Source organism: Canis lupus, chromosome 18 (genome assembly GCF_048164855.1).
Source record: "Canis lupus baileyi chromosome 18, mCanLup2.hap1, whole genome shotgun sequence".
Lineage (NCBI taxonomy): Eukaryota > Metazoa > Chordata > Mammalia > Carnivora > Canidae > Canis > Canis lupus.
In genome coordinates, this window is record NC_132855.1 from 4,415,292 (window position 1) to 4,436,845 (window position 21,554).

A 21,554-nucleotide genomic window follows, 5' to 3' on the forward strand; every position below is an offset into this window, starting at 1 on the left:
CCCGGTTAACACGGGACTCTGTTGTAACACATGTAAACACGTACACAAAAGGGAGTTTTGTGACAAGATAGTGCCCGTTGCCAGCCCTGAGAGAGGAGGGTTGTTTGTGCTCGCCCTCACTCCTGTGACTGATGGTCTGTTATTGCTGAGATGTGTAGCGCCTCACAGAGGTCAGGGTCATTCAGGAAGCGCTATCTGCAGAAATCCGCTATGCGCCCCGGGTCGCTCTTGACTTCATCCCACACAGGTCTGATGTCTCCCATGCAAGGTGCACAGATGGTCACCAGTTTAGAAACTGAAGACATTGAGAGTTGGATGCGTGGGAAGAGTCCTTGGATAACACTTCTGGCTCAGCCACACAGAAGTGCATTTGAAACCTCCCAAATCTCCATCAGCCCGCCGAGACTGAGGAATCAGCCCTGTGTTTACCGACAGGCATTTTTCTGGTGGCACCCTCTCTGCGCTGGAGGAGTTGAGGAGCTTCCATCGTGATCTGCTCTTCATTGTGCTCAGGAATCACTTTATTTTGGTCTTTGCAGCTTCCCAGAATGTGGACTGTGTAACAGTCACCACCCCTATCATATATTCCTAATGGAAGACGAGGGTAGATACTTAATTTCCAAAGGTTATCTGAATTTTGGATTTCTTCTGATAGAAAATTGGCTGTGCTGTGCATTCCTGTCATAGGAAACATCCTTAAGATTTCCCAGGATAAGAAGGAACAGTATCTACGTTACAGGTCACCCTTAGATCCTAGGTGATTAGTTGTTTTTATGTTTTCTTTTGTTTGTTTTTCGTGACAAGTGCATTCCCTAATCACCATTAACTATTTAACCCATCTCCCCCTCATTCCCCTACTTCCCCGCTGGTAACCAGCAGTTTGTTCTCTTTTATTAAGATCCTTTCTTGATTTGTCTGTCTTTCTCTCTTTTTTTCACCCTTTGCTTATTTGTTCTGTTTCTTCAATTCCACATATGAGTGAAATCATATGGAATTTCTCTCTCTCTGACTCACTAAGCATTATACTCTCAAGCTCTATCTGTGTTGTTGCAAATGGCAAGATTTCATTCTTTTTTATGGCTGAATAATATTCCATAAGATATATATATTAATATATATTATTTCTGACACACACATGCATCTACATAATATATATCTCACCTATTCTTTATCCATTCATCAATCAGTGGATACTTGGGCAGCTTCCATATCTTGGCTATTGTGAATAATGCTGCTACAAACATAGGGGTACATGTATCCCTTTGAATTAGTGTTTTTGTATTCTTTGGGCAAATATCCAGTAATGTAACTGCTGGGTCATAAGTTAGTTCTATTTTTAACTTTTTGAGGAACCTCCATGCTTTTTACCGTAGTGGCTGCACCAGATCCTGAGTTTTCCTAAATAATTTACCAAAAGAGAACCAACAATTAATGTTATAACCAGGGGTATAAGCCAGGATAAATATTTTCCATTGAGTTCTATTGCTAGAGCTTTTTTTTTAAATAAAAAAAACAAAAAAAGTAAAAGCTTTTTACTCATTTTTTGAAAACCTGAGAAAATAGCCCAGTGGTACATTTATTCATATTATTTTATATAGTTGATCTAAGAAATCTGTGGTATTACACATATTTAATATAAAATTCTACCTTATATGTGAAAAATGAGTAAATTTTACATAACCAAACTGAATAAAAAAAATAAGTAGTGCAGCATAAAAATAAAAATTTAAGTCACATCCTGTAAGTTAGAGAACACAGAAGTCCATGCTCTCAAGCTACCTGTTGATGGACTGAACAAAATCATGAGGAGTAGAGAGTCTCCCAAGTACAGAGATAAACAGTATAATTGATAGAGAAACTTAAGGGAATAATTATTTCTTAAGTCTTTTAATAAGAAATCAAAGGGGGAATGGGAAATTGAAAGTTTTTCAGAAATGATTAGATCGTCTTTGTAACATAAGAATTAGGAAACAAGTTAAGAGATTTGACTAGGGAAGGCCAGGAGCGCTTACACTCTGCCAAATTAAGGCTTGCCCAAGTAAGGGCATCCACAGCCCAACGAAGAGTAAGCCATGAAATGCTTTACTAGCTGGAGTACGCCCAAGGACTATAAGGTATTCCATTTACCGCGCAGCCACAGCCTTGTCTTAGCCAAGTTGACTTCATTGGAATGAAGTATAGAACCAGAGAAAAATCCTCCTCAAGAGATGGCTTTAGCAAATAATCAGATAACTCACTAAGTGTACATTGTTACCACTTACTGTCTTTCTCCTTTATCCTCTACCCTATTGTTAAAAAAAAAAAGTGTTCTCTAGCTCACTGAGAGATATTTAATAGAGCAATATGAAATACCACATGAAAAAAATAGGCCAAAAAGAAAATAAAGGTAAGGGCAACAAGTCAAAATCACAAATCACCAAAATAATTCTGTTCTTTTATGAAAGTCTTAAAAATGTAGCAAAGACTGGTGCCTGCGTGGAAGGAAGACCCTTGAGAGATGGAAATGGGACCAAGATTTTCCCTGGAAAAGTGGTGTCAGACTTCGGTTGTGTCCGAATCACCCAGAAGGCTGGTTAAAGCACAGATTGCTGGGTCTCCCTCCAGAGTTTCTCATTCAGTAGGTCTGGGTGGAGGCTCAACGACCTTCGTTTCTAACGAGTTCCCAGGTGACGCTGCGGCTGCTGGCCTGGTGACCACACCTGAGAACCACTGAGTTTACTCTAGCAGCCAGCAAAGTGAATGAGGAAGGCCTCACAGGAATATATTCTAGAGAATGGGCCTAATAATTTTAGTTGGGACATTTTCTAAGCTTACACAGAACCCTCAATAGAGGCCCACAGACATCTCACGAAGTTATTTGGCCTTGCTTTTCCTGTATGTCTACCTTTTCCCTATTATTTAAATTTTTTCCTTTGGGAATCACCGGCACAAAATTTTAAGATCACCAGTTAAGACTCTGCCCTATAACCAAAACTAGCTTATAGTAGCATTCATGTAGTACATTACTAGTAATACTGTAATTGGATGTAAATTTTGAAAAATCTGTATGCTAACGTTCATTCTCTTTTGTATTGTTAAATTAAACTCCAAGTGGTTGACTGTTGAGTGGAAATTCCTACAAAACAGCAAACATGAGTCATAGCAATGGGAAATATGGTAATTGGCAGAGGTCAGAGAACTTGACTCAGCTCATCAGTGATATTCAGGATTGGAATGCCTGCTTTTCCGAGCTCAGTGGTTCATGCCCAAGAACGTTTAGAGGTGAACTTTAAATAACACTGTTCTCAACATTAATGTTGTAATCAACCCTTTCCTCCTGGTCATTTTATCTTCAGGATGGCTGGACACCGGTCCATGCAGCTGTGGACACTGGTAACGTGGACAGCCTCAAGCTTCTCATGTACCATAGAACACCAGCTAGTGGGAACTCTTTGCATGAGGAAGAACCCGAGTCCGGTGTCTTTGGCTTGGATGAAGGAGAAGAGAGTCCTGAAGGCACACCCAAGCCTGTGGTTCCTGCAGACCTCGTTAACCACGCTGACAGAGAAGGCTGGACCGCTGCCCATATTGCTGCTTCGAAAGGTTTTAAGGTGTGTCTGGTAGCAGCTAGGGCCACTACACAGCTGTAATTTGATGGTGACAAAATTGTGTGCTATTGGCTGAGTAGATTTCAACAGAATGGCTCGAGACTGAGGGATACCATTGCAGGAGACGATCAGCTACCAATATGAACTGACTTTTTTCCTGTCCGGTAGTGTTTACAGTTAACCATATATGAGACTTCCTTGTTGATGTTGTTGTTGTTATTGTTGTTTAAGATTTATTTGAGAGAGAAAGAGGGTAAGAGAATGTGCACAAGCCAGGGGAGGGAAACGTGGACTTTCCGTGCAATTCCGTCCCAGGCCCCCCGAGATCATGACCCCAGCTGAAGTCAGATGCTTAACTGACTGAGCCACCCAGGCGCCCTGAGACTTCTTATAACAATCATACTTGGAGTTTGTTAACAAATGTGGGTGTAATTTCAGACATTTTTTTAAAATCCCATGTAAAATCAGGAGAAAGAGTTTGGTTTTGACTTAGTCTACTGGATTGTTTGATTCAAGGACCAAGGCCATGCTACTGGTTAGAGGGAGAGCCAGGATTCTTCAAAAGCTCTCACCTCTGAACTGCCTCACTTACACCCTTCCTGTGTATTTTACTGGTAGGTAAGAGGGAGCTCAAGATTTCACTCACCAGTTAGAGTAGAAAATGATTCTGATTATTAGAGAAACAGTAGGCCATTCACTCACACTTTTTTTTTCTGTTTTGATTGGTTTAGCAATAAAAAGCTATTAGGATGCTTCTGAGCACAAGACACTAAAAGCTCACATTCTCAGGAATCGTTTATGCCATCAGCTAACTCCTAGTTTCGTGGCAAGAGTACAAGATACAAGACAAGAGTAGGATAAGAGAACCCAACAAATTAAAACAAGGGTAACAGATTTGTGGTTGGAACAGTATAAAAATGCAAATTTTAAGATTTTTTTTTTTTAATGCATGTATTTCAGGGAGCAGAGTCATAGGGATATTAGGCTTAGAAGTGGCTATTTCTGGAGTCAGTGGAAGTGATCTTGGCCTTGCAAGGTGGATTAAATTTGCTGCTCATCACTGGGATTGGAAAGTAGTTCAGATTGGAGAGCAGAACAAACAGAGACTGGAAATAGGGAGGTGGCCTTCAGCATCGGCTGCGCTGATGAGGGGTGGTGAGAAATAAGATGAGTCTGGGGGTCTCAGAATATGACATGAGCTTTAGTGACATTTTAAAGAGTTGGGACTTTATTTTCTGGTCAGAGTAAAGCCACCAAAAGGTTTTGTACAAGGGAACAAAATAATCAGCCCTATAGTTTGAATGATTAATTTAGAAGTAGCAAACAGAAGGTTGGGGGTTATGAAAAAAATATTGGCCGGGAGAGAGACTAGGTGAAAGATGAAGAGAGTGGGAGAAATAATGAGAAACGTTACAGACCAGAAGTATCCACAGGTTGAAGACAGATTAGATGCAGGAAAAGAGGGAGCTGACAGGAAGGGGAACAGGGATGTTTCCAGAAAGAGAATAGAAGAGGCGTCATTGTGATCAAGAAGATAGAACGTGGGTTTAGACCTGCTGGATTTAAGTGCTGAGATGTTCATCCAGATGGAGATATCTGGGAATAGCTAGAAATTGCATTTGGAGCTCCTGCTTGGGTAACTTCTTGTTATTATGATCTAGAACAAAAGCTGCTCATTTTGAACTTTTTTTTTTTAAATTTTTTATTCATTTATGATAGTCACAGAGAGAGAGAGAGAGAGAGAGAGAGAGAGGCAGAGACATAGGCAGAGGGAGAAGCAGGCTCCATGCACCGGGAGCCTGATGTGGGATTCGATCCCGGATCTCCAGGATCGCGCCCTGGGCCAAAGGCAGGCGCCAAACCACTGTGCCACCCAGGGATCCCTTTTTTTTTTTTTTTTTTAATGAGACCAAGGCATGATTTAGTTCAGTGTGGAGCTATTACTTGTTAGTAGTTTGCTCCCGTTTTACCCTTTAACAAAAAGGTACAAAAATCTTGGGAACCTGATACACACGTCTTGATTTGAATGGGATGCAACACGTGTGACATACAGGTTTTTAGGAGACAGAGATGTGAACTGTGAAAAGTTTGCGTTTAAAAATGCACAGTTAATCTAAGACTGTGAATTTTAATTTGATGGTAGAAAGATGCATTGAAGGGGTTGTTTTCAACCTACTTCTCCCCCGTCAAGAAAAATCTCTGAGTATAGTGCAAGATGTTACTGATGGGAGTGGGTTGTATACATACTCAACCTGGAGCCAAACGATAGTAACAACAACAAAAGAAAACCTGAGCATCACTGATCTAGAATGTTCAGCTGCCGAATCTCTTCTGCAAAGCAGAGCGAGAAACCACTCCCCGGGTGAGTCACCCTACAGTGTGGGGCACTTGTGTTGTTGCTTGGCTCCTTAATTATGAGCTCCTTATTAGTCCTAGAGCTCTTTGTAATCAAGGATGCCGTCTTCATGGATCCTCAGGCCCCGGGAACAAGTAGATGCTCTGTCATTGCTGAGTAAAGGGAAGTATGACCACTTTCCCTCATAGAATGTGACTCTCCCTGTATTGTTTTTTTTAAGGGCATAAGATACATCTTGAACGAGAAAAGAGAGATTTTTAAAAAGTGATCATGACTGACAACATTGGCACCCTGCTGAGTAAAATCATAGATTAAAATAATAGATTTTTTTTTTTAAGCCCCGGAATGGATACTTCATCTTCCAGTCTAGCTTCTTCATTTTATGATTAGGACATTTAAACCCTGGAGGGAGTAATAGAGAGAAGTTGGGAATGAAGCCCAGATTGCCTGATTTCGTTATCTTCACACTGTACCACGCCGCCTTCCTTCCTAGTCAGAGGCATTGGAAGGTTCTTCTGCACCATTTGCCTAATGCAGCGTTCGTATCCTGGTTGAGATACTTCTCCAGAGAGGCGATCCATTTTACAACTGAGGCCCGAAGACCAATTTCCTGAAAAAACTAATTGCAATTCTGAATTAATCATTGTGAAAGATTCTATTCTACTCTGACCACAAGCTGAGCTTAAGAAATGAATGTTTCCTCTCTGCCCAGCAGCATGTATGTGTCCAGTCTATGTAAGGTAGCAGGTACATCATTACTCCAGTGTCCCCATATTTTTCAATAAAGAATTGTGGGATTTCAGGGCTCGAAGGGATATATAGCTCATCCGGACCAACCTCCTCATTAGTAGATGCAAAAAAATCGAGTCTCAGAAAATAGTGTAATTAATTCCCCAAGGTCCGTTCACGGAAGATCAGGTTCCCAAACCAGTGCTTTTCCCACTTCAGGCCCTGGTCTTTCTCCCAGTGGTTAAGCCATTTACGCAGGTGACCACTGCGTGTTTGGTGATGGAGTGCGTCTCTAAAGCAGGCCTGTGACTAATCATTGAGCATAAACCTTTGTTTTCATCGCAGTGTCAATAGAAGAGTTCCTTCATGAAACCCTGTTGTGTCACGAGACCTTTGACATGTCGGGTTTGTGCGGCAGAAACACTAGGGCGATTATCTGAATTTGATATCTCTGTTGTTGAAGCTCTCGTACAAAGGGACTCTTTATTTTGGAGGAGTGTGTGTGTGTCTGGCTGCAGGGCTCGCTTATGGTTCTAGCTTATGCGTGTGACCGAAGCTGGTGGCCCGTCGCTCAGGCTCTGGGTTAACGGGTGGGCTACTTCACGCAGACGCCTTCCTCCGCTTTCAGACCCCTGCCTCACCCTCACTTCCCCTCCAAATACAATGACCAGGCTTTCTCTTGGTTTTACTGGTTTTTTCTCTTTTGTTTAACCACGAGCAACTCCCATGCTCCACTTACAGTTGGCCGGTCCTGTTTTTTAAGAGCTTATCCGGTCTTTCAGCTTTACCTGTGGTTTCTGCAGTAATCCGTCCCAAACCCAGATCTGCACAGCTGGCTTTTTACCTGTCTCCCAGACATTTATTTCCAGCATCCTAGAGGTCATCCTCCCTGGGCAGGCCCCCTGCCCTCTGATGAGGCATGGCCCTCTCCGCACCGTCTTTAGGCCATTCTGCATTGTGCTAGGACCAGGGTATGCCCATACGTTTTGTCTTTTATCCAGGGGGTATCAGGCACTTCCCCTCACGCAGCAGCATCCACCCTGACTGGATGGTCCGGAGAAGGGGGTGTGTCTAAGTATGGAGGCCCACTCGGGGCCCCGAGATTTAGATTTCCTTTCCCTGGGTCATGGATGCAAAGAATAAGGTGATTGGGAGTCACTAAATTTCTTCCTTGTCACGCGGAGTTGGGTAACTGGCTGGGAGAGGACAAAGATAAGATACCTAGCAGTCGGCCCAACTCTTTGGAACTGGATGTTAATCATGATAAATAGAAATCTGCTCTTTGGAATCTGTTTTTGTGCTGTGGGTTCTCCACAATTATTCCCTTTCTTTCCCCCCTTAACGTTTATTTATAAAATTATCTTTGAAAAGGCCAGACTGACGTCAGCTGTTAGCAAACAAAGGGAAGGCTATTTTTTTTTAACACTTATTCCAGAATATTCAGTGAAGAGTATTATTGCATCCTTGCCTAATTTGAGCAGCAGTGATTAACAGGATTCTGAAGGATTCTAATCTAGACTTAGCCAACCAGAGTCCCGCTCCACTCCTCACCCAAGACACGGACTCTCCTTGTTTCCCACTAACAGCTTTCATGGATCTGGGTTTTGATCCTTTCCCTCCTTGCACTCTGTACTTTTTCCCTTGAGTGACCGTACTGATCCCCAGTTTATAATCTATAGAGGTTCCAGTATGTTACCTCTAGCCCTACCTAACCATCTCCTGAGTCTGTCCAGGAAGGTGCTACTCGGGAGGGCCACCGTTTACACGGCGTCTCCTTGAAGACCCTGGCAGCAGAGTTCCTCTGCCCACTACGGTCATCCTCGATGCCTGTCATCCCAGTGGAATTACTAAGAGCCCCCCCTTGTCACCCTTCAAAGTGTACCAGTTTGGGCCGTTCTCTGGTAAGCCCACTGGTGGTCAGACAGCTCCACGCAGCTGCACCCTCGGCCTCCTGTGTTGGTGCTCCTCAGCCAGCCTGCTGCAATCCCTCGGCCTCTCTTCATCCAGTACCAGCACCTGGCAGTTGCGTTTATTTGCTCCTCTTCCCCACTTACCAAATTCAGATGACTGGCCCAACTCTAGATTTTATTCCTTTGCGTGTGAATTATGAATATGTTGCCCCCTCCATGTCTCGTGGGCACTGCCCTTGGGGGGTCGTCCTTGTCTGCTGCCCGGATCTGTGCGGGGTCAGCAAGTCTCCTCATCTGCAGACCCTCTGCTCGCGTAGCCCACTCCGAGAGGGGCCTTTCAGGCGGGGGAACTTGGTCATGTAATTTCCCTGCTTAGCATTTTTTCCAGGGGCCTGTCACTTCGAGGATAAGTGCCAGACCTGTATGGTGACAGACAAGTCCCTTCTTGATCTGGACTCAGTTTACCTCCACAAGCACACTTCCTGTCTCCGCCCCCAATGCGCTCTGTGCTGTAAGCAGGCACTGCTGGCTGCTGTGCGAACATCCTTTGCTCTCCCTTCTCTCCCTGTCATTGCGTCTGTGTTCCCGTTACCTCAGACGGCCTCTCCTCCCGTCCTGACCCTTCTTCCTTGCCTGGAAAACATCTCAACTTAAGTCTTGGCTTCCAGAAGTAAGATGTTCCCAGGGCCCTCTCCACACTTCACTTAGAGCGCCTATGCTTTCACTGTTTGCATGCCTGTCTCTCTTTCCATCTCCTCCAAAAAAAAATCACTTTTCCATCTTCGTATGTCCTGTGTCCAGCAGAGTCTCTGGCCGGCGCGTACTGTTGGCTGAACTGACGAGTGAATGGACGGCTGCGGCTCCTTCCTATCACCCTCCTTTCCAGCATACCTTCCGAACGCACCGGTTGGTCCTCAGAATCAGGCACTTTGCTACCTGAACATATCCTCACGCCTGCACAAAACATACCTTCATGCCAACCCTAGAGCTCAGCCCTTCACAGCTAACTCCAGCTCTCTCTATCTTCGGCCCCTCACCCCTAAATCTACCTCGTTGCTTATGCCATTATTTCTCACCTTAACAGCCTCCCTCTGTCTGCCCTGCAAGACAGCAGGCCACCCCCCCAGCCCCCGCGGCGTGCCCTGCACCGGTGCTGGCCCGTCCTGCATGTTTGCAGACTGCTTTCACCCTACCCCCCTCCTCCCAGTGTTGGACTCTCTGCTCCCTGCTCCCTGTCCTGACTTTGCCCTTGTATGTAGCTCTCTGGACTCGGGGTTTCTCCTTCGTCTTCCTGGCACTTCTACCTTGCTTCTCTGCTCTCCTTAAAGGACCATGGCGGAGGTGGGTCACTGACCCTCCACATCGCTCCTCCCCTTCCTCTGTAATAATGGATTCTGCTGAGTTCTGTGAAGACCACATTCTCCAGCCTCTTTGCAGGTGGTGAGATCACCTACCTAAGCTCTGGTGAGTGGGATGGGAACGGAAGTGAAAGCTTAAACCACTGTCTGTTGCAGTCTCTGTTACAATAGAGGTGTGTCTATCATAATTAATAGGACTGGTTTAAACCCAGTCGTCCAGGTCTCTTGCTCTACATCACTTGGGTAGGACACTCTGCCTGGTTCAGGACCCCTGGGAACCAGTTCCAGAAGCTGTGACAGGCATCACAGCATTTATCCTCTTCACAAACCCCTCCCATTGAGGAGAGAGCTTTGATTGCTCTCTCTACCTTTCCCTCCTCTTCCAACCTCGCACAACCTTGGACCTCACTTCAGCTCCATTTTGCCCATGTCTCTACTACACTTTGTGTTCCTCCCTAAGAAGTAACAACTGTTACCTTACTCATCATCACAACCCTCAGTTCTAACAGAGGACCTGGCAGACGGCTTAGTCCTTCTTTCTTAAAGTTGTGGGGATTGATGGGCACTAAATGCTTGCAAAGTGTCAGAACTATAGCCTGGCACTCAGTATGCGCTCCAGTAGCTGTGCTTGTTGAGTGTCAGTTGGGTGGAGGTTTTGAACTTCACCATGTTCCGCAGAGAGTCCAGCATGGCGTAGAATTCACACCTGTAGTGGGTTTGGATTTGTGTTGTCATGCTAGCCTCTGGGGGACCGACATTGCTTGCTTCCTTATAGAGAAAGTCACTGCTTATATTAGTCCCCGCTGACCTAGCTGAGTATAATAAAGATTATTATCAACCCACTTTGAAGGTCAAAGGTAAAAGAATCTTGCAGATTTGGGTTTCATCTTTTATCATTTCTGTTGGCAACTTTGAAGTAACATCACCTAGAATTACGTTGAGATCTCTGACATTTGTTGACGTGCTGTAATTCCTCACCACTTAATTGAATATCTGGGCTATTTTCCAGTTGGCGATTTTGTTGATTTTAATGATAACAACTAATTCTCGGTATATGCTGAGAATATGAACGTTTTTATGCATCTTTTCATTTAACAACTCTATAAATACAGATATTTAAACAAAGATAAGGAAACCGAAACAAAAACGTTAAAGGATTTACCAAAAGTCATCAATAAAATCATTTATATTGGCATTGGCAGAATGAGGATCCAGGTCTGCTTTGGCTCTTACCTGCTTTTGCTGCAAGTACTAACTTGCATAAAAATGTATTATTTTTATCTCTTCTCTGGGAATTCACAAAGTTTACTGCTCCAATTGCATTCTATTCGATTTCCCATTAAAGTTCATTTCTAAATCAGCATTTCTGAATTTCTCATTTACTACCTAATGCATTTATTGGTATTATACAAATTCGTCATAACAATTTGATAAGGACTGTCCTTTATATTTTGGCTTTGTTTTCAGTTCACTTTTGGCTTTGGGCATTTTTAAATTTGAACCCCTATAGACTGTGATTACACGTGTTAGAGACATCCCTCCAACCTGAGAAGGCACAGCGAGAAACCAAAGTTCTAATCAGTTCCCTCTAAACCTCTGGTCCAGCTGCTCCATTTTGGGGTCTCCAAAGACCTAGCCTCCCATCCCCCCAGCATCTGAAAAGATTCCTTACATCAGCTTTGCCCTCACACCAGTGCTGGCCTCCTGTTCGGATTTCACTTAACGGGAGGTTTTAGCTTTCTTTCTTTCTTTTTGACCATTAGAGATTTCCTTCACTTCCTTATGAACTCATGTATAAAGTCTGTTTTGGGGGCAATAGGAAGCAACTGGAACTCACATATACTCCTGGTGGGGGTGGAAATTGGTACAACTACTTCTGAAAGCTCTTTGCAGTATATACTGACCTGAAACAACATACTCATAGCTCGTGACCCAGCAGGCCAGCCAGCTCTGTACATAACACCCAATAGAAATGTGCACACGTGTCCATCAAAGGACGCATACTAGAATGTCCGTAGTAGAACCCAATGTGCATTAACAAGAGAACGGATAAGGAAATTACGATGTATTCATATATACCACACATGGAATACCACACAGTGCCTTTTATTTTTTGAAGATTTTATTTTTTTATTTATTCATGAGAGACACAGAGAGGCAGAGAGAGAGAAGCTGGTTCCATGCAGGGAGCCCAACGCAGGACTCGATCCCCGGTCTTCAGGATCACGCCCTGGGCCAAAGGCAGGCGCCAAACCACTGAGCCACCCAGGCGTCCCACAGTGCCTTTTTTTTTTTTTAAAGAAGATAAATCATGATTAGTCCTAACATATAGATGAATTTTATAGACATTCTGTTGAATGAAAAGCCAAATATAAACATGAAACTGCAATATGATTGCATTTATACTAAGGCAATAAACGGGTTAAACCAAACTGGTCTTAGAAATCATCACAGTAATTATCTGTGGGGGGAAAGGAAGGGGCTAGTGACGGGGACAAAATGTACAGGAGGCTTCCAGAGGGTTCCTTACATGGTTGTGTTCACTTTGTGAGACTTTTTCAAGCTTATTTGTGAGCTTTTCTATGAGGATAGTGTATGACGATAAAAATATCTACATAAAAAAGGGGGAAAAGTACGTTTCTGTGTTTTACAAAACAGAAAAAGAGGATGTTTTCTGGCAAGATTAGAGGAAGATTTTCAGACTACCTGGTTTACTGTTATTAGAAGTGAAGTCAACCCAAAGCCTGTGTGTCTGTGTGTGTGTGTGTAGGGCAGAGATGGGAAGGACGTTGCTTGTCTGCTTGTTAGTTCCTTTAATGGTTTCTGGTCTCTTCAGTTTTGTGCTTATTCTGGTGAGAAGTCGGGACATAAATCATGAAGTAGTAAAAGTTGATCTAGCGCAGGTCCTTGGCGAATATCCTGATGTTCTATCCCGCCATGCAGTTACTTGAAAATGTTTATACATATGTTGTCTTCTACTAATTTTTTATGAAAAAATTTGGAGAACTTAGAGTTTTCAGTTCATAGGTTACTGATAACTTTTTTGATGGGGATTTCCTGAAGCAACATAGAAGAAGAAAAGGCTTAAAAAAAAAGAGAGAGGACATAGAACTTCAATATCAACTGGGAATATTTTTCTAAAAACTCAGTCAACATGGCGTTCATATTGTTCAAATAAAAAAAAAAATAGGACAGTAGATGATCCCAAAGATCCCAAATATAAATGTGATCGTGGGGACTCTGAGACAGAATTGTTAAAACTGGAGCCCTGCGCTTACGTGAGCAGGAAAACAGTTCATCGTCCAGAGGACAGCAAGGAGCAGCGGGTGTAGCAGAAGTCCTTTTGCTTTATATTGCCAGGTTGCCGTAAAAGGATACTCTGCTGAAGTCAGTTTCTTTCTTACTTTCACTCTGTAACATATTGATTAGTGATTAGTGATCGATTAGTTGCTAATTAATGATTAGTAAGCTGGGGTTTTTTGGTGGTTGTTTTTTGTTTTTTTTTCTCTCTGGAAACCTAAGAAGCTGTTCCATGGAGCCATGTGATGCTGCGATTCATATTCGAATGAAGCACTCTTTGCTCCCCATTTTGAGCCAATGTTTAGATTGATGTGTGTATTTGGGTTGCTGGAATTGAAATACGATTTCCAGCTGAGAATTTCTGATTTGCTTGTTAGAGGCAAATGACTTTCCCCTTGGATTTTTCATTTGAGTTTATTGATTTTCCAGGTTGTTTGAGTTGATTTTTCATTTGAGTTTTCATTTGGACGTGAGGTAATAGAGCCCTTGCCTTTGCAGAACTGCCTGGAAATCTTGTGTAAGCACGGAGGGCTTGAGCCAGAAAGGAGAGATAAGTGCAATAGGACCGCGCATGATGTCGCCACCGATGACTGCAAGCATCTGCTGGAGAACCTGAGTGAGTGCCGTTCACAGCTTTGCTCATCCTTCCTCCGCGCTGCTGGGGCCTCTGCCACAATGGGGAGATACTCATGCAGCTCCAGTTTTCTCCTTCTCCTCTTAGCCTTCTTTGAACCCTCGAACTCCAAAACATTTTATTGATTATAAATGTGGTAATTATTTTTTTTCCGTGTAGAATTGGCTTTTTACAGAATGAGTTGCTAGTCAAATAATGCTTGATCTCCTTTGTATTTTAACGACCTTAGACAATATTTAAATAATTATTGCTCTTCTGACTTAGATGGTCTCCCTAAGACATGAGACTCCTAGGGTATGAAGAATCATGCCGGGATACTTTGCCATCAGCTGATCATATGAATGTGGGAAATTTAGTTCTCTCTCGATGCCTAGTTGCCTACCTGCCTGTGAAAATAATTGATCTTTTGGGTCTCTTCCGGCTCCCACAATATACACTCCTCAACGCATGTTCTAAAAGGTCCACATGTTCTAAAGGTTGTGGGTTTATGGAATATGGAGTTTCAGATCCTACAAAATATTAAACTTCTGATATCAAGATTCTCAGCCCCATCCAGTCATCCAGCTATATTATTAGTATTTCGACTTTAACTTCTACTCTAACATTGAGACAGAAAATGAACAATAAACATAAAAAATAATTTATTACATGGTATGTGAGGTGGTAATACATGCGGTGGAAACGACTTGGGAGGATTGGGAGTGTGAGGATGGGCTTCAGTTTTTAAAATGATGGTCAGGGTAGCCTCCCTGGTGAGACAGGAAGCAACCACTTGAGGGAGGTGAGCAGCGCGGCTCTGTGGACACCTCGGCCCAGAGCTTCCCAGGCCAACCGTCATCAAGTAGGCAGAGACCCTCAAGTAGGAGCATGCTGCTGTGTCCGAGGAGCCCTAGAGGGGGCCGAGTGTTAAGTTAGAATGAGCAAGGGGAGAGCGGTTATAAGATGGATGGGATGGCAGCCTAATCCGGTAGGAATTCATGGATAACCATTTCAGTGTTCAAGCTCCAGAGTAACAGGATCCACTGTACATTTTCATGGTAGCTGTGGCTGCTTCGTTGAGAATGATTGTAGGAAGTCACAGGAGAAGTCAGGGAAACTTGTTAGGCCCTTGATGTCTTCTAGTGAGAGACAACAGCTCAATCTAGGATTGTCAGAGGGGAGGTGGTGAGAAGTGATGGGGTTCTGGACACAACTGAAGGTATAGCCAGCAGAACTTGCTGATGGATTGAATCTGATGTATGGGGGGGGGGGCGGGGAGGGGGCAGAATTCGTTCATCCGCCCCAGGTAGCTAGACTCAATGATTGGCAGGATGGAGTGGCCATCACCTGTCAAGGTGAAGCAGATTTTGCTAATGAGGATCAGGAGCTCCGTTTTTGAAGTATGAATTTGAGATGTCTGTTAGGGTATCTGTGTGGAGATGCCAAGTCAGCAGGAATCCCGGAGATGAGTATGAGCTGGTTGCATAAACCTGAGAGTCAGCAGTTTATAGACGATATTTAAAGTCATGGGACTGGATGAGATCACTAAGGAAGCAAACACAGAAAAAGTAAGAGAAAGGAGCCTTGCAACACTCCACCGTTAAGAAATCTGGAAAGTGTGGAGGGACCAGCAAAGAACCATTGAAGAGTGACCAGTGAGGTATGAGGGAATCCTGTAGGGGTGTATCAGAGAACAGAGAGAGATCAGTTGTATCAAATGCTATTGACAAGATGAGAGCTGAGAATGAATGATAATTGGAAAATAAACTAACCTAGGGCCACCTGGGTGGCTCAGTCAGTTAAGCGTCTGCCTTCAGCTCAGGTCGTGATCCCGAGGTCCTGGGGTCAAGGCCCACATTGGGCTCCCTGCTTGGTGGGGAGTCAACTCCCTCCCTTCTCTTCCTCTGCTCCTCCCCCCTGCTCAGCCTCACTCTCTCTCAAATAAATAAAACGTTTAAATTTAAAAAAAAAAAAAAAAAAAGGAAAAGAAACTAATCTAGTAGTTGGTTCATAGAAAAAGCCAGTTTAAAAAGGGAATCGTTTTTAACATTTTATTTTAATTTTAATCATACAAATATTTGTTTCATCAACTTTCAAGTGAAGGTCTTTATTTTAGTATGGTTTGGCTGAGTGAAATTCCATATATTCTTATTTGAAAACCATGCCTCTTATGCTTCATCTATGATTTCTGGTGTTTGAGGACTTACAGATATTGATAAAGCGAACTAAAGGCAGCATCTGTCCAAAGTTTTTTTTTTTTTTCCAATTTTATGTAATTGTCTCATCTATACCTCATTAGATGATTTCTTTAATACCGCCTTTGTTCAGAGTTTCTAAAATGTTCAACTTCATTTTTATTAGGAATAGTACATTTCATCAGTATATGGAATATTTAATATGCTGATTATAGTCATGAGTTCAGTAGATATAAAAGATTCAAGAATAAGCACAAGTGACTCTTGGGGAGCACATAATTCAGTTCATGAGAATGGAAGTGCATGGTGCACCGCCCACCTTGGGGAGCTTCAGTCAGCTGGTGTCACAAGAGAGATTGGAAAGATTATTTTAAAAGCCTCCACTGCACCATTTGCTATTTATTGAACACTCACTCGTATTTACCATGTAACCAATAGTGTGTTAAATTCATTTCCAATATGAGTTCCTTTAGTCTTCATAACAATTTACTATTACTAGCACATCCCTAACATTTTGTAGAAGGAACTGGGGTCTACAGAGATCAAGACAATTTACCAAGTATGCGTAGCTGCTGGGAGGCTGGCCCTGAGGCTCAGACCAACGTGTGTAGGAGTCTGAAGCCACTATCCTCTACAGCTGTAACCTGCCTTTTTTCATGATGTTGCCGTTGAAGGTGAAGAGAAAGGGATGCTTAGAGAATCGGGGATCAAGAGAGCGCTCTCGTTTTCCCCAATTTTTTATTTTTTATTTTTTTTAAAGAACTTGAGAGTCTGGCTGAAGGGAAGTGCCAGTGAACAACAGCAGGCCAAAGATACAAGGGAAGATAAACAGTTCAAGCAACGGTTCCAAAGAAACTGTGAAGAGTTTGAGAGACCAAGGTTTACGTGGTAGAAGAGCATTCAGTGAATTGCAGCTAAAGAAATTTGATAGCTACCCTTTGTTTTTAAAATGTTTGTATCTGCCTATTGTATATAAGAGCTTTGCTGATTTTTCCTATCAAGGTTCTTTTTCCTAATTCTTTCATTCTTCCCACAGACGCTCTTAAAATACCTTTAAGGATTTCAGTGGGTGAGATACCCCCAGGCACCTATGGTTCAGATGACTTTGAATGTGAAAACACAATATGCGCTTTAAATATCCGCAAACAGACATCATGGGATGATTTTTCAAAAGCAGTGAGTCAAGCTCTGACAAATCATTTCCAAGCAATCTCATCTGATGGATGGCGGAGTCTGGAGGATGTGACGTTTAATAACACGACCGACTCCAGCATTGGCCTCAGTACAAGCAGCGTGCGATCCGTCATGCTAGGTATCAATAATCCTGTGATAAGGAGAAAGTTAAATTTCTGGGTTTATTTATGTTTATGGGCTCCATAACCTGGCACTTAGTTCATTGATTAAATACATTCAGAGCTCACTTGTGACAGCTGCTAGCGCTGAAAAACTTGAGTATTCACAATGCATAATTTTTCCTGTTAGTATAAAAAATGCTTTTATGTGTCAGATAATACTTGGTAGAGAACAAGAAAGCCCTTGATGAGGCTTTGTGATTGCACTTGCTCTTCTGATAAATGCAAGAAACTAACCACGTTGCAGCTGCTTACTGAGGCACAAGTTCCGAACATAGCTCCAGACTTGTACTGGGGCTGTGCCAGGGATGCTTGTAGTACATTAACACCTTCTCTCCAGGACAGGAATCCTAATGAAGTCTAGAGTTGGAAGAAGCACTCTTCATTGAAGATAAAAATCAGAGCTCCCACGTGGGATGAGTCAGGGTGGTTCTTTCTGTTTGATAGGCACATGAAACAGACTCCGAAGAACTTATAAGATTTGTTGGGGCATCTGGGTAGCTCAGTCAGTTAAGTGACCGACTCTTGGTTTTGGCTCAGTTCATGATCTCAGGGTGGTGAGATCGAGCCACACCTCAGGCTCTGTGCTCAGCTCAGCGTGGAGTCTGCTTGGGATTCTTTCTCGCTCCCTATTCCCTCCCCTTCTGCTCCTCCCCCTGCGTACTTGCTCACTCCCTCTCTTGCTCACTCCCTCTCGCACGTGCTCACTCTTTCAAATAAAATCTTAAAAAGAAAAAAAATAAGATTTGTTTCTTGTAAGCATAGCTAGGTGCTCTCTAAATGTCCCTGGTTAGTTAGTTTCCTCTTATACCAGGAGAACTAGCATCTCCTGGGAAGCTGCTGTTATTTCAGAACTGTGTTGGGAGCTTTATACTCAGCACTTCAACAAATCCTTAAAACAGGTTCATTTTACAAATAACTAGTTACAAGATGACTTGCCTGAGATCACAGAGCTAAGAAGTAAAACAGGATTCAAATCCCAGTCCGTCAACAGCACTATGTTGCAAAAGAATAGTCAAGGTTGAGGAGAGAGGGTGAGTTTCACCATGCTTTTAATAGGTCAGCTTATTCTATCAGAAAGTGTTCTATTCTATTAACTAATATATGCTAAGTCACTTACAAAACGTATATTTTATTAGTTTTTAAGGCAGATTAATCCTGACAACTTAATTTTATGAATCTTCGGCAAGAACATTGAAATACTTACAATTACTAAAGAGGAATTATTATATGGTTAAACCATTGCATTAAGACAGTGTCATAAATTATTCTCAGGAACACATTCTGCCCACACAATGGACTATTACTCAAGGTGTGGTTGTGACCAAGGGGTCTAATAAATGCAATCAGCACAGACTTGTTTCGAAGAAAATGGCCCTTCATCACCAGCCCTCACCCAGCTAAACTGGAAGCAGGCGTAAGCAAGTAGATATCTACCACCATCAGAGAGATCTACCTGTGTGAGCCACGGATGCTGAGGCCCAATGCTTCCAGTGTTCATGCTTATCACCGAGGTGTGGGGCTCCGTAGCAGCATTTCAGACACAGACATCACTGAGTTTTGTGGTTAAAAGGCTTAGCTTAGTGTCTGTCTGTAGCTGCTTGACAATGAGCAACTATGACGTTAGTTACTAATACATGTATGTAAGTGACTATACTACGTTGATAACCTATCTAGATTAAAGGGGCCCAAGCCAACAGATAACCGATGAGTTATAGGTAGGGCAGGCATGCGTGGTCAGAGTATTTATGGATTTAAGATCTGTGGAAGAGGAGGAATGTGACAAGGGCTTACTATGAATCCCTCCCTGGAGTAGACACCTGTGGAGTGGGACCTTTTCTGAGCAAGAGTGAGTGGAGGGCCCAGACTCTGAGAAGGCTTGGCTTTATTCTGAGCTCCTGAAGTTACCTGGGCTTTTTTTTTTTTTTTTTTTTTCTGGAATCTAAAAATTTGTTGAAAAGGGAACAGGCCTGTTACCTCATCTAAAGTACTTGGACTTTGCAAAGCAGGCACAGCAAGAACCATGTAAAGTGATTACCCGGGGCCGCTGGTGGCTCAGTGGGTTGAGCATCTCAGCTCAGGTCATGATTGCTGGGTCCTGGGATCCAGCCTGCATTGGGCTCCCTGCTCAGCGAGGAGTCTGCTTTGCACTCTCCCTCTGCCGCTCCCCCTACTTGTGTGCACTCTCGCTCTCTCTCGCGCTCTCTCTCCTTCTCTCCCCCCTTCCCTGTCAAATAAATAAAAATCTTAAAAAAAAAAAAGCTATCAGCTTTGTTCCTAAAATCTTAACCCTAGAAATATTGAGTAGTGGTTTTGCTCTCCAGATTTCTATCTTACTCCTTAAAAGCTGCTCTGGAGAAGCCTGAAGTTGGAGGGCCTTCCTTCTGACCTTCGATAGACAGTGTGTTGGGGAGTTAACATAGCTTTTCACATACTCTGCGTGTGCCCTTGGCAGTTTAAGCTCTGGATTCCTTACAGTTCGCACGTAGGAGATTGCACGTTGCCCCTTATAAGAAAAAAATTACTTTTAAGCTTCTTTGACATCTTATTTCCTTTCTTTCTTTCTTTTTTTTTTTTTTTTTAACTAGGAAATGTGCCATGGTCAGCAGGTCAGAGCTTTTCCCAGTCCCCGTGGGACTTTATGAAGAAGAATAAAGCCGAGCAAGTCACTGTGCTTTTATCAGGTAAGGATGGTCCAGACTGAGGTGATCTGAACAGTGTTGGCTTCGTGATTGGCTCGCAGTGCCCGTTCTTAAATCTGCGTCTCTGTCCTGCGTTCTCTAGCACTGCGCGTACGACTCCCTCTACTAAGTAATCAGATGGTGGGTTTTTTCTTTTTTTCCAACATTTGATTAAGGAGAAAAAAACTCAAAGGCCGTATTTCTGAACCTGTGGTATCCATCCTGATTATTGATTGCTGTGACTGTGTTTTTTCCTTCTTAAGATTTTTATTTGTTTGTTTGTTTGTGGGGGTGGGGGGAGCTGAAGAAGAAGGAGGAGCAGGTGGTGACAGGGGAGCCTTCTGCGGGGCTCAGTCTCACAGCTCTGAGATCATGACCGGAGCTGAAATCGGGAGTTGGATGCTTAACCAGCTGAGCTACCTAGGCCACCACCGCTGAGCTTCTGATCGCCTCTCTTCTTAGGAGCGAACCAGAGGCTAAACTTGACATGCTGAGAGAGTGACAAGAGACCGTGTTATTTTATTTTTTAAAGATTTTATTTATTTACTCATGAGAGACACACACAGAGAGAGAGAGGCAGAGACACAGGCAGAGGGAGAAGCAGGCTCCATGCAGGGAGCCCGACGTGGGACTTGATCCCAGGTCTCCAGGATCACGCCTTGGGCTGAAGGCGGCGCTAAACCGCTGAGCCACCCGGGCTGCCCGAGACCGCCTTCTGTTGCTGTCGAGTCTAGTGTATGGTTATCATAACGGTACAAGGTGATGTTTCGTGAGCACCTGCTTTGTGCCAGGCCCTGTCATTTATAGCACGAGTATAAAAATTCACTGACTCCTTGTAACAACCCAGTGAGATACGTATTTGTTTACCCTCCCTTTACATACGAAGAAACGAAGGCTCAGGTTAATTTTCTGTTCTCTGTCTCTATAGCTGGTAAGCGTTACAGGCGTACGCAGTTTCTCAGCCCTTCGCCCTGAAAGGGATTTCCTCATGTATTTCTCACATCTGGGAATGGAGTCTTGAAAAGTTCAACTAAGAAAGTTATATTCTATTGTTTGAACCACTTAATGAAGTCATAAAAAGGGGGAGGAGACTATCCCAGGAAATTCCTGCAGGCTTGAGCACTGTATTGAGAGAGTAGCAGAACTGGGAAGGGGAGTGAGGGGGATAGAGTTTGGGAAAGGACGTAAAGGGTAACCCCCAGAGCCACAGTAATGCTCCCCAGGCCAGAACTTCCGAAGGGCTGGGATTGCCTCTGAGACCGCTTGCTTATGAACAGTAAAGCAGTGACTCCAGGGATTGGAGCAGACACTAGCTACAGTACTTGAGCGAGGATCTGGAGGCCCTGGCTATGATAGACAGGAGGTGGATGGGCTTCCGGGGGGAAGGAAGGGCAGCTGGGGAGCCCCGGGGAGGCCAGGAGCAGTGGCCGTGGACCAGCCAGTGCAAAGCGGTGAAGACACCAAGGTACCTCT

General features: G+C 43.5%; 1 protein-coding gene across 1 annotated transcript in view; it reads left to right on the plus strand.

The window, feature by feature from the left end:
* Positions 1-21,554, plus strand: part of CTTNBP2 (cortactin binding protein 2) — a 143,882-nt gene that overhangs the window by 84,781 nt on the left and 37,547 nt on the right. The window contains exons 9-12 of the mRNA XM_072783270.1: positions 3,336-3,590; positions 13,739-13,856; positions 17,085-17,360; positions 19,989-20,084. Coding sequence (XP_072639371.1) covers positions 3,336-3,590; positions 13,739-13,856; positions 17,085-17,360; positions 19,989-20,084 — 745 coding nt within the window. The remainder of the gene's footprint in view (positions 1-3,335; positions 3,591-13,738; positions 13,857-17,084; positions 17,361-19,988; positions 20,085-21,554) is intronic.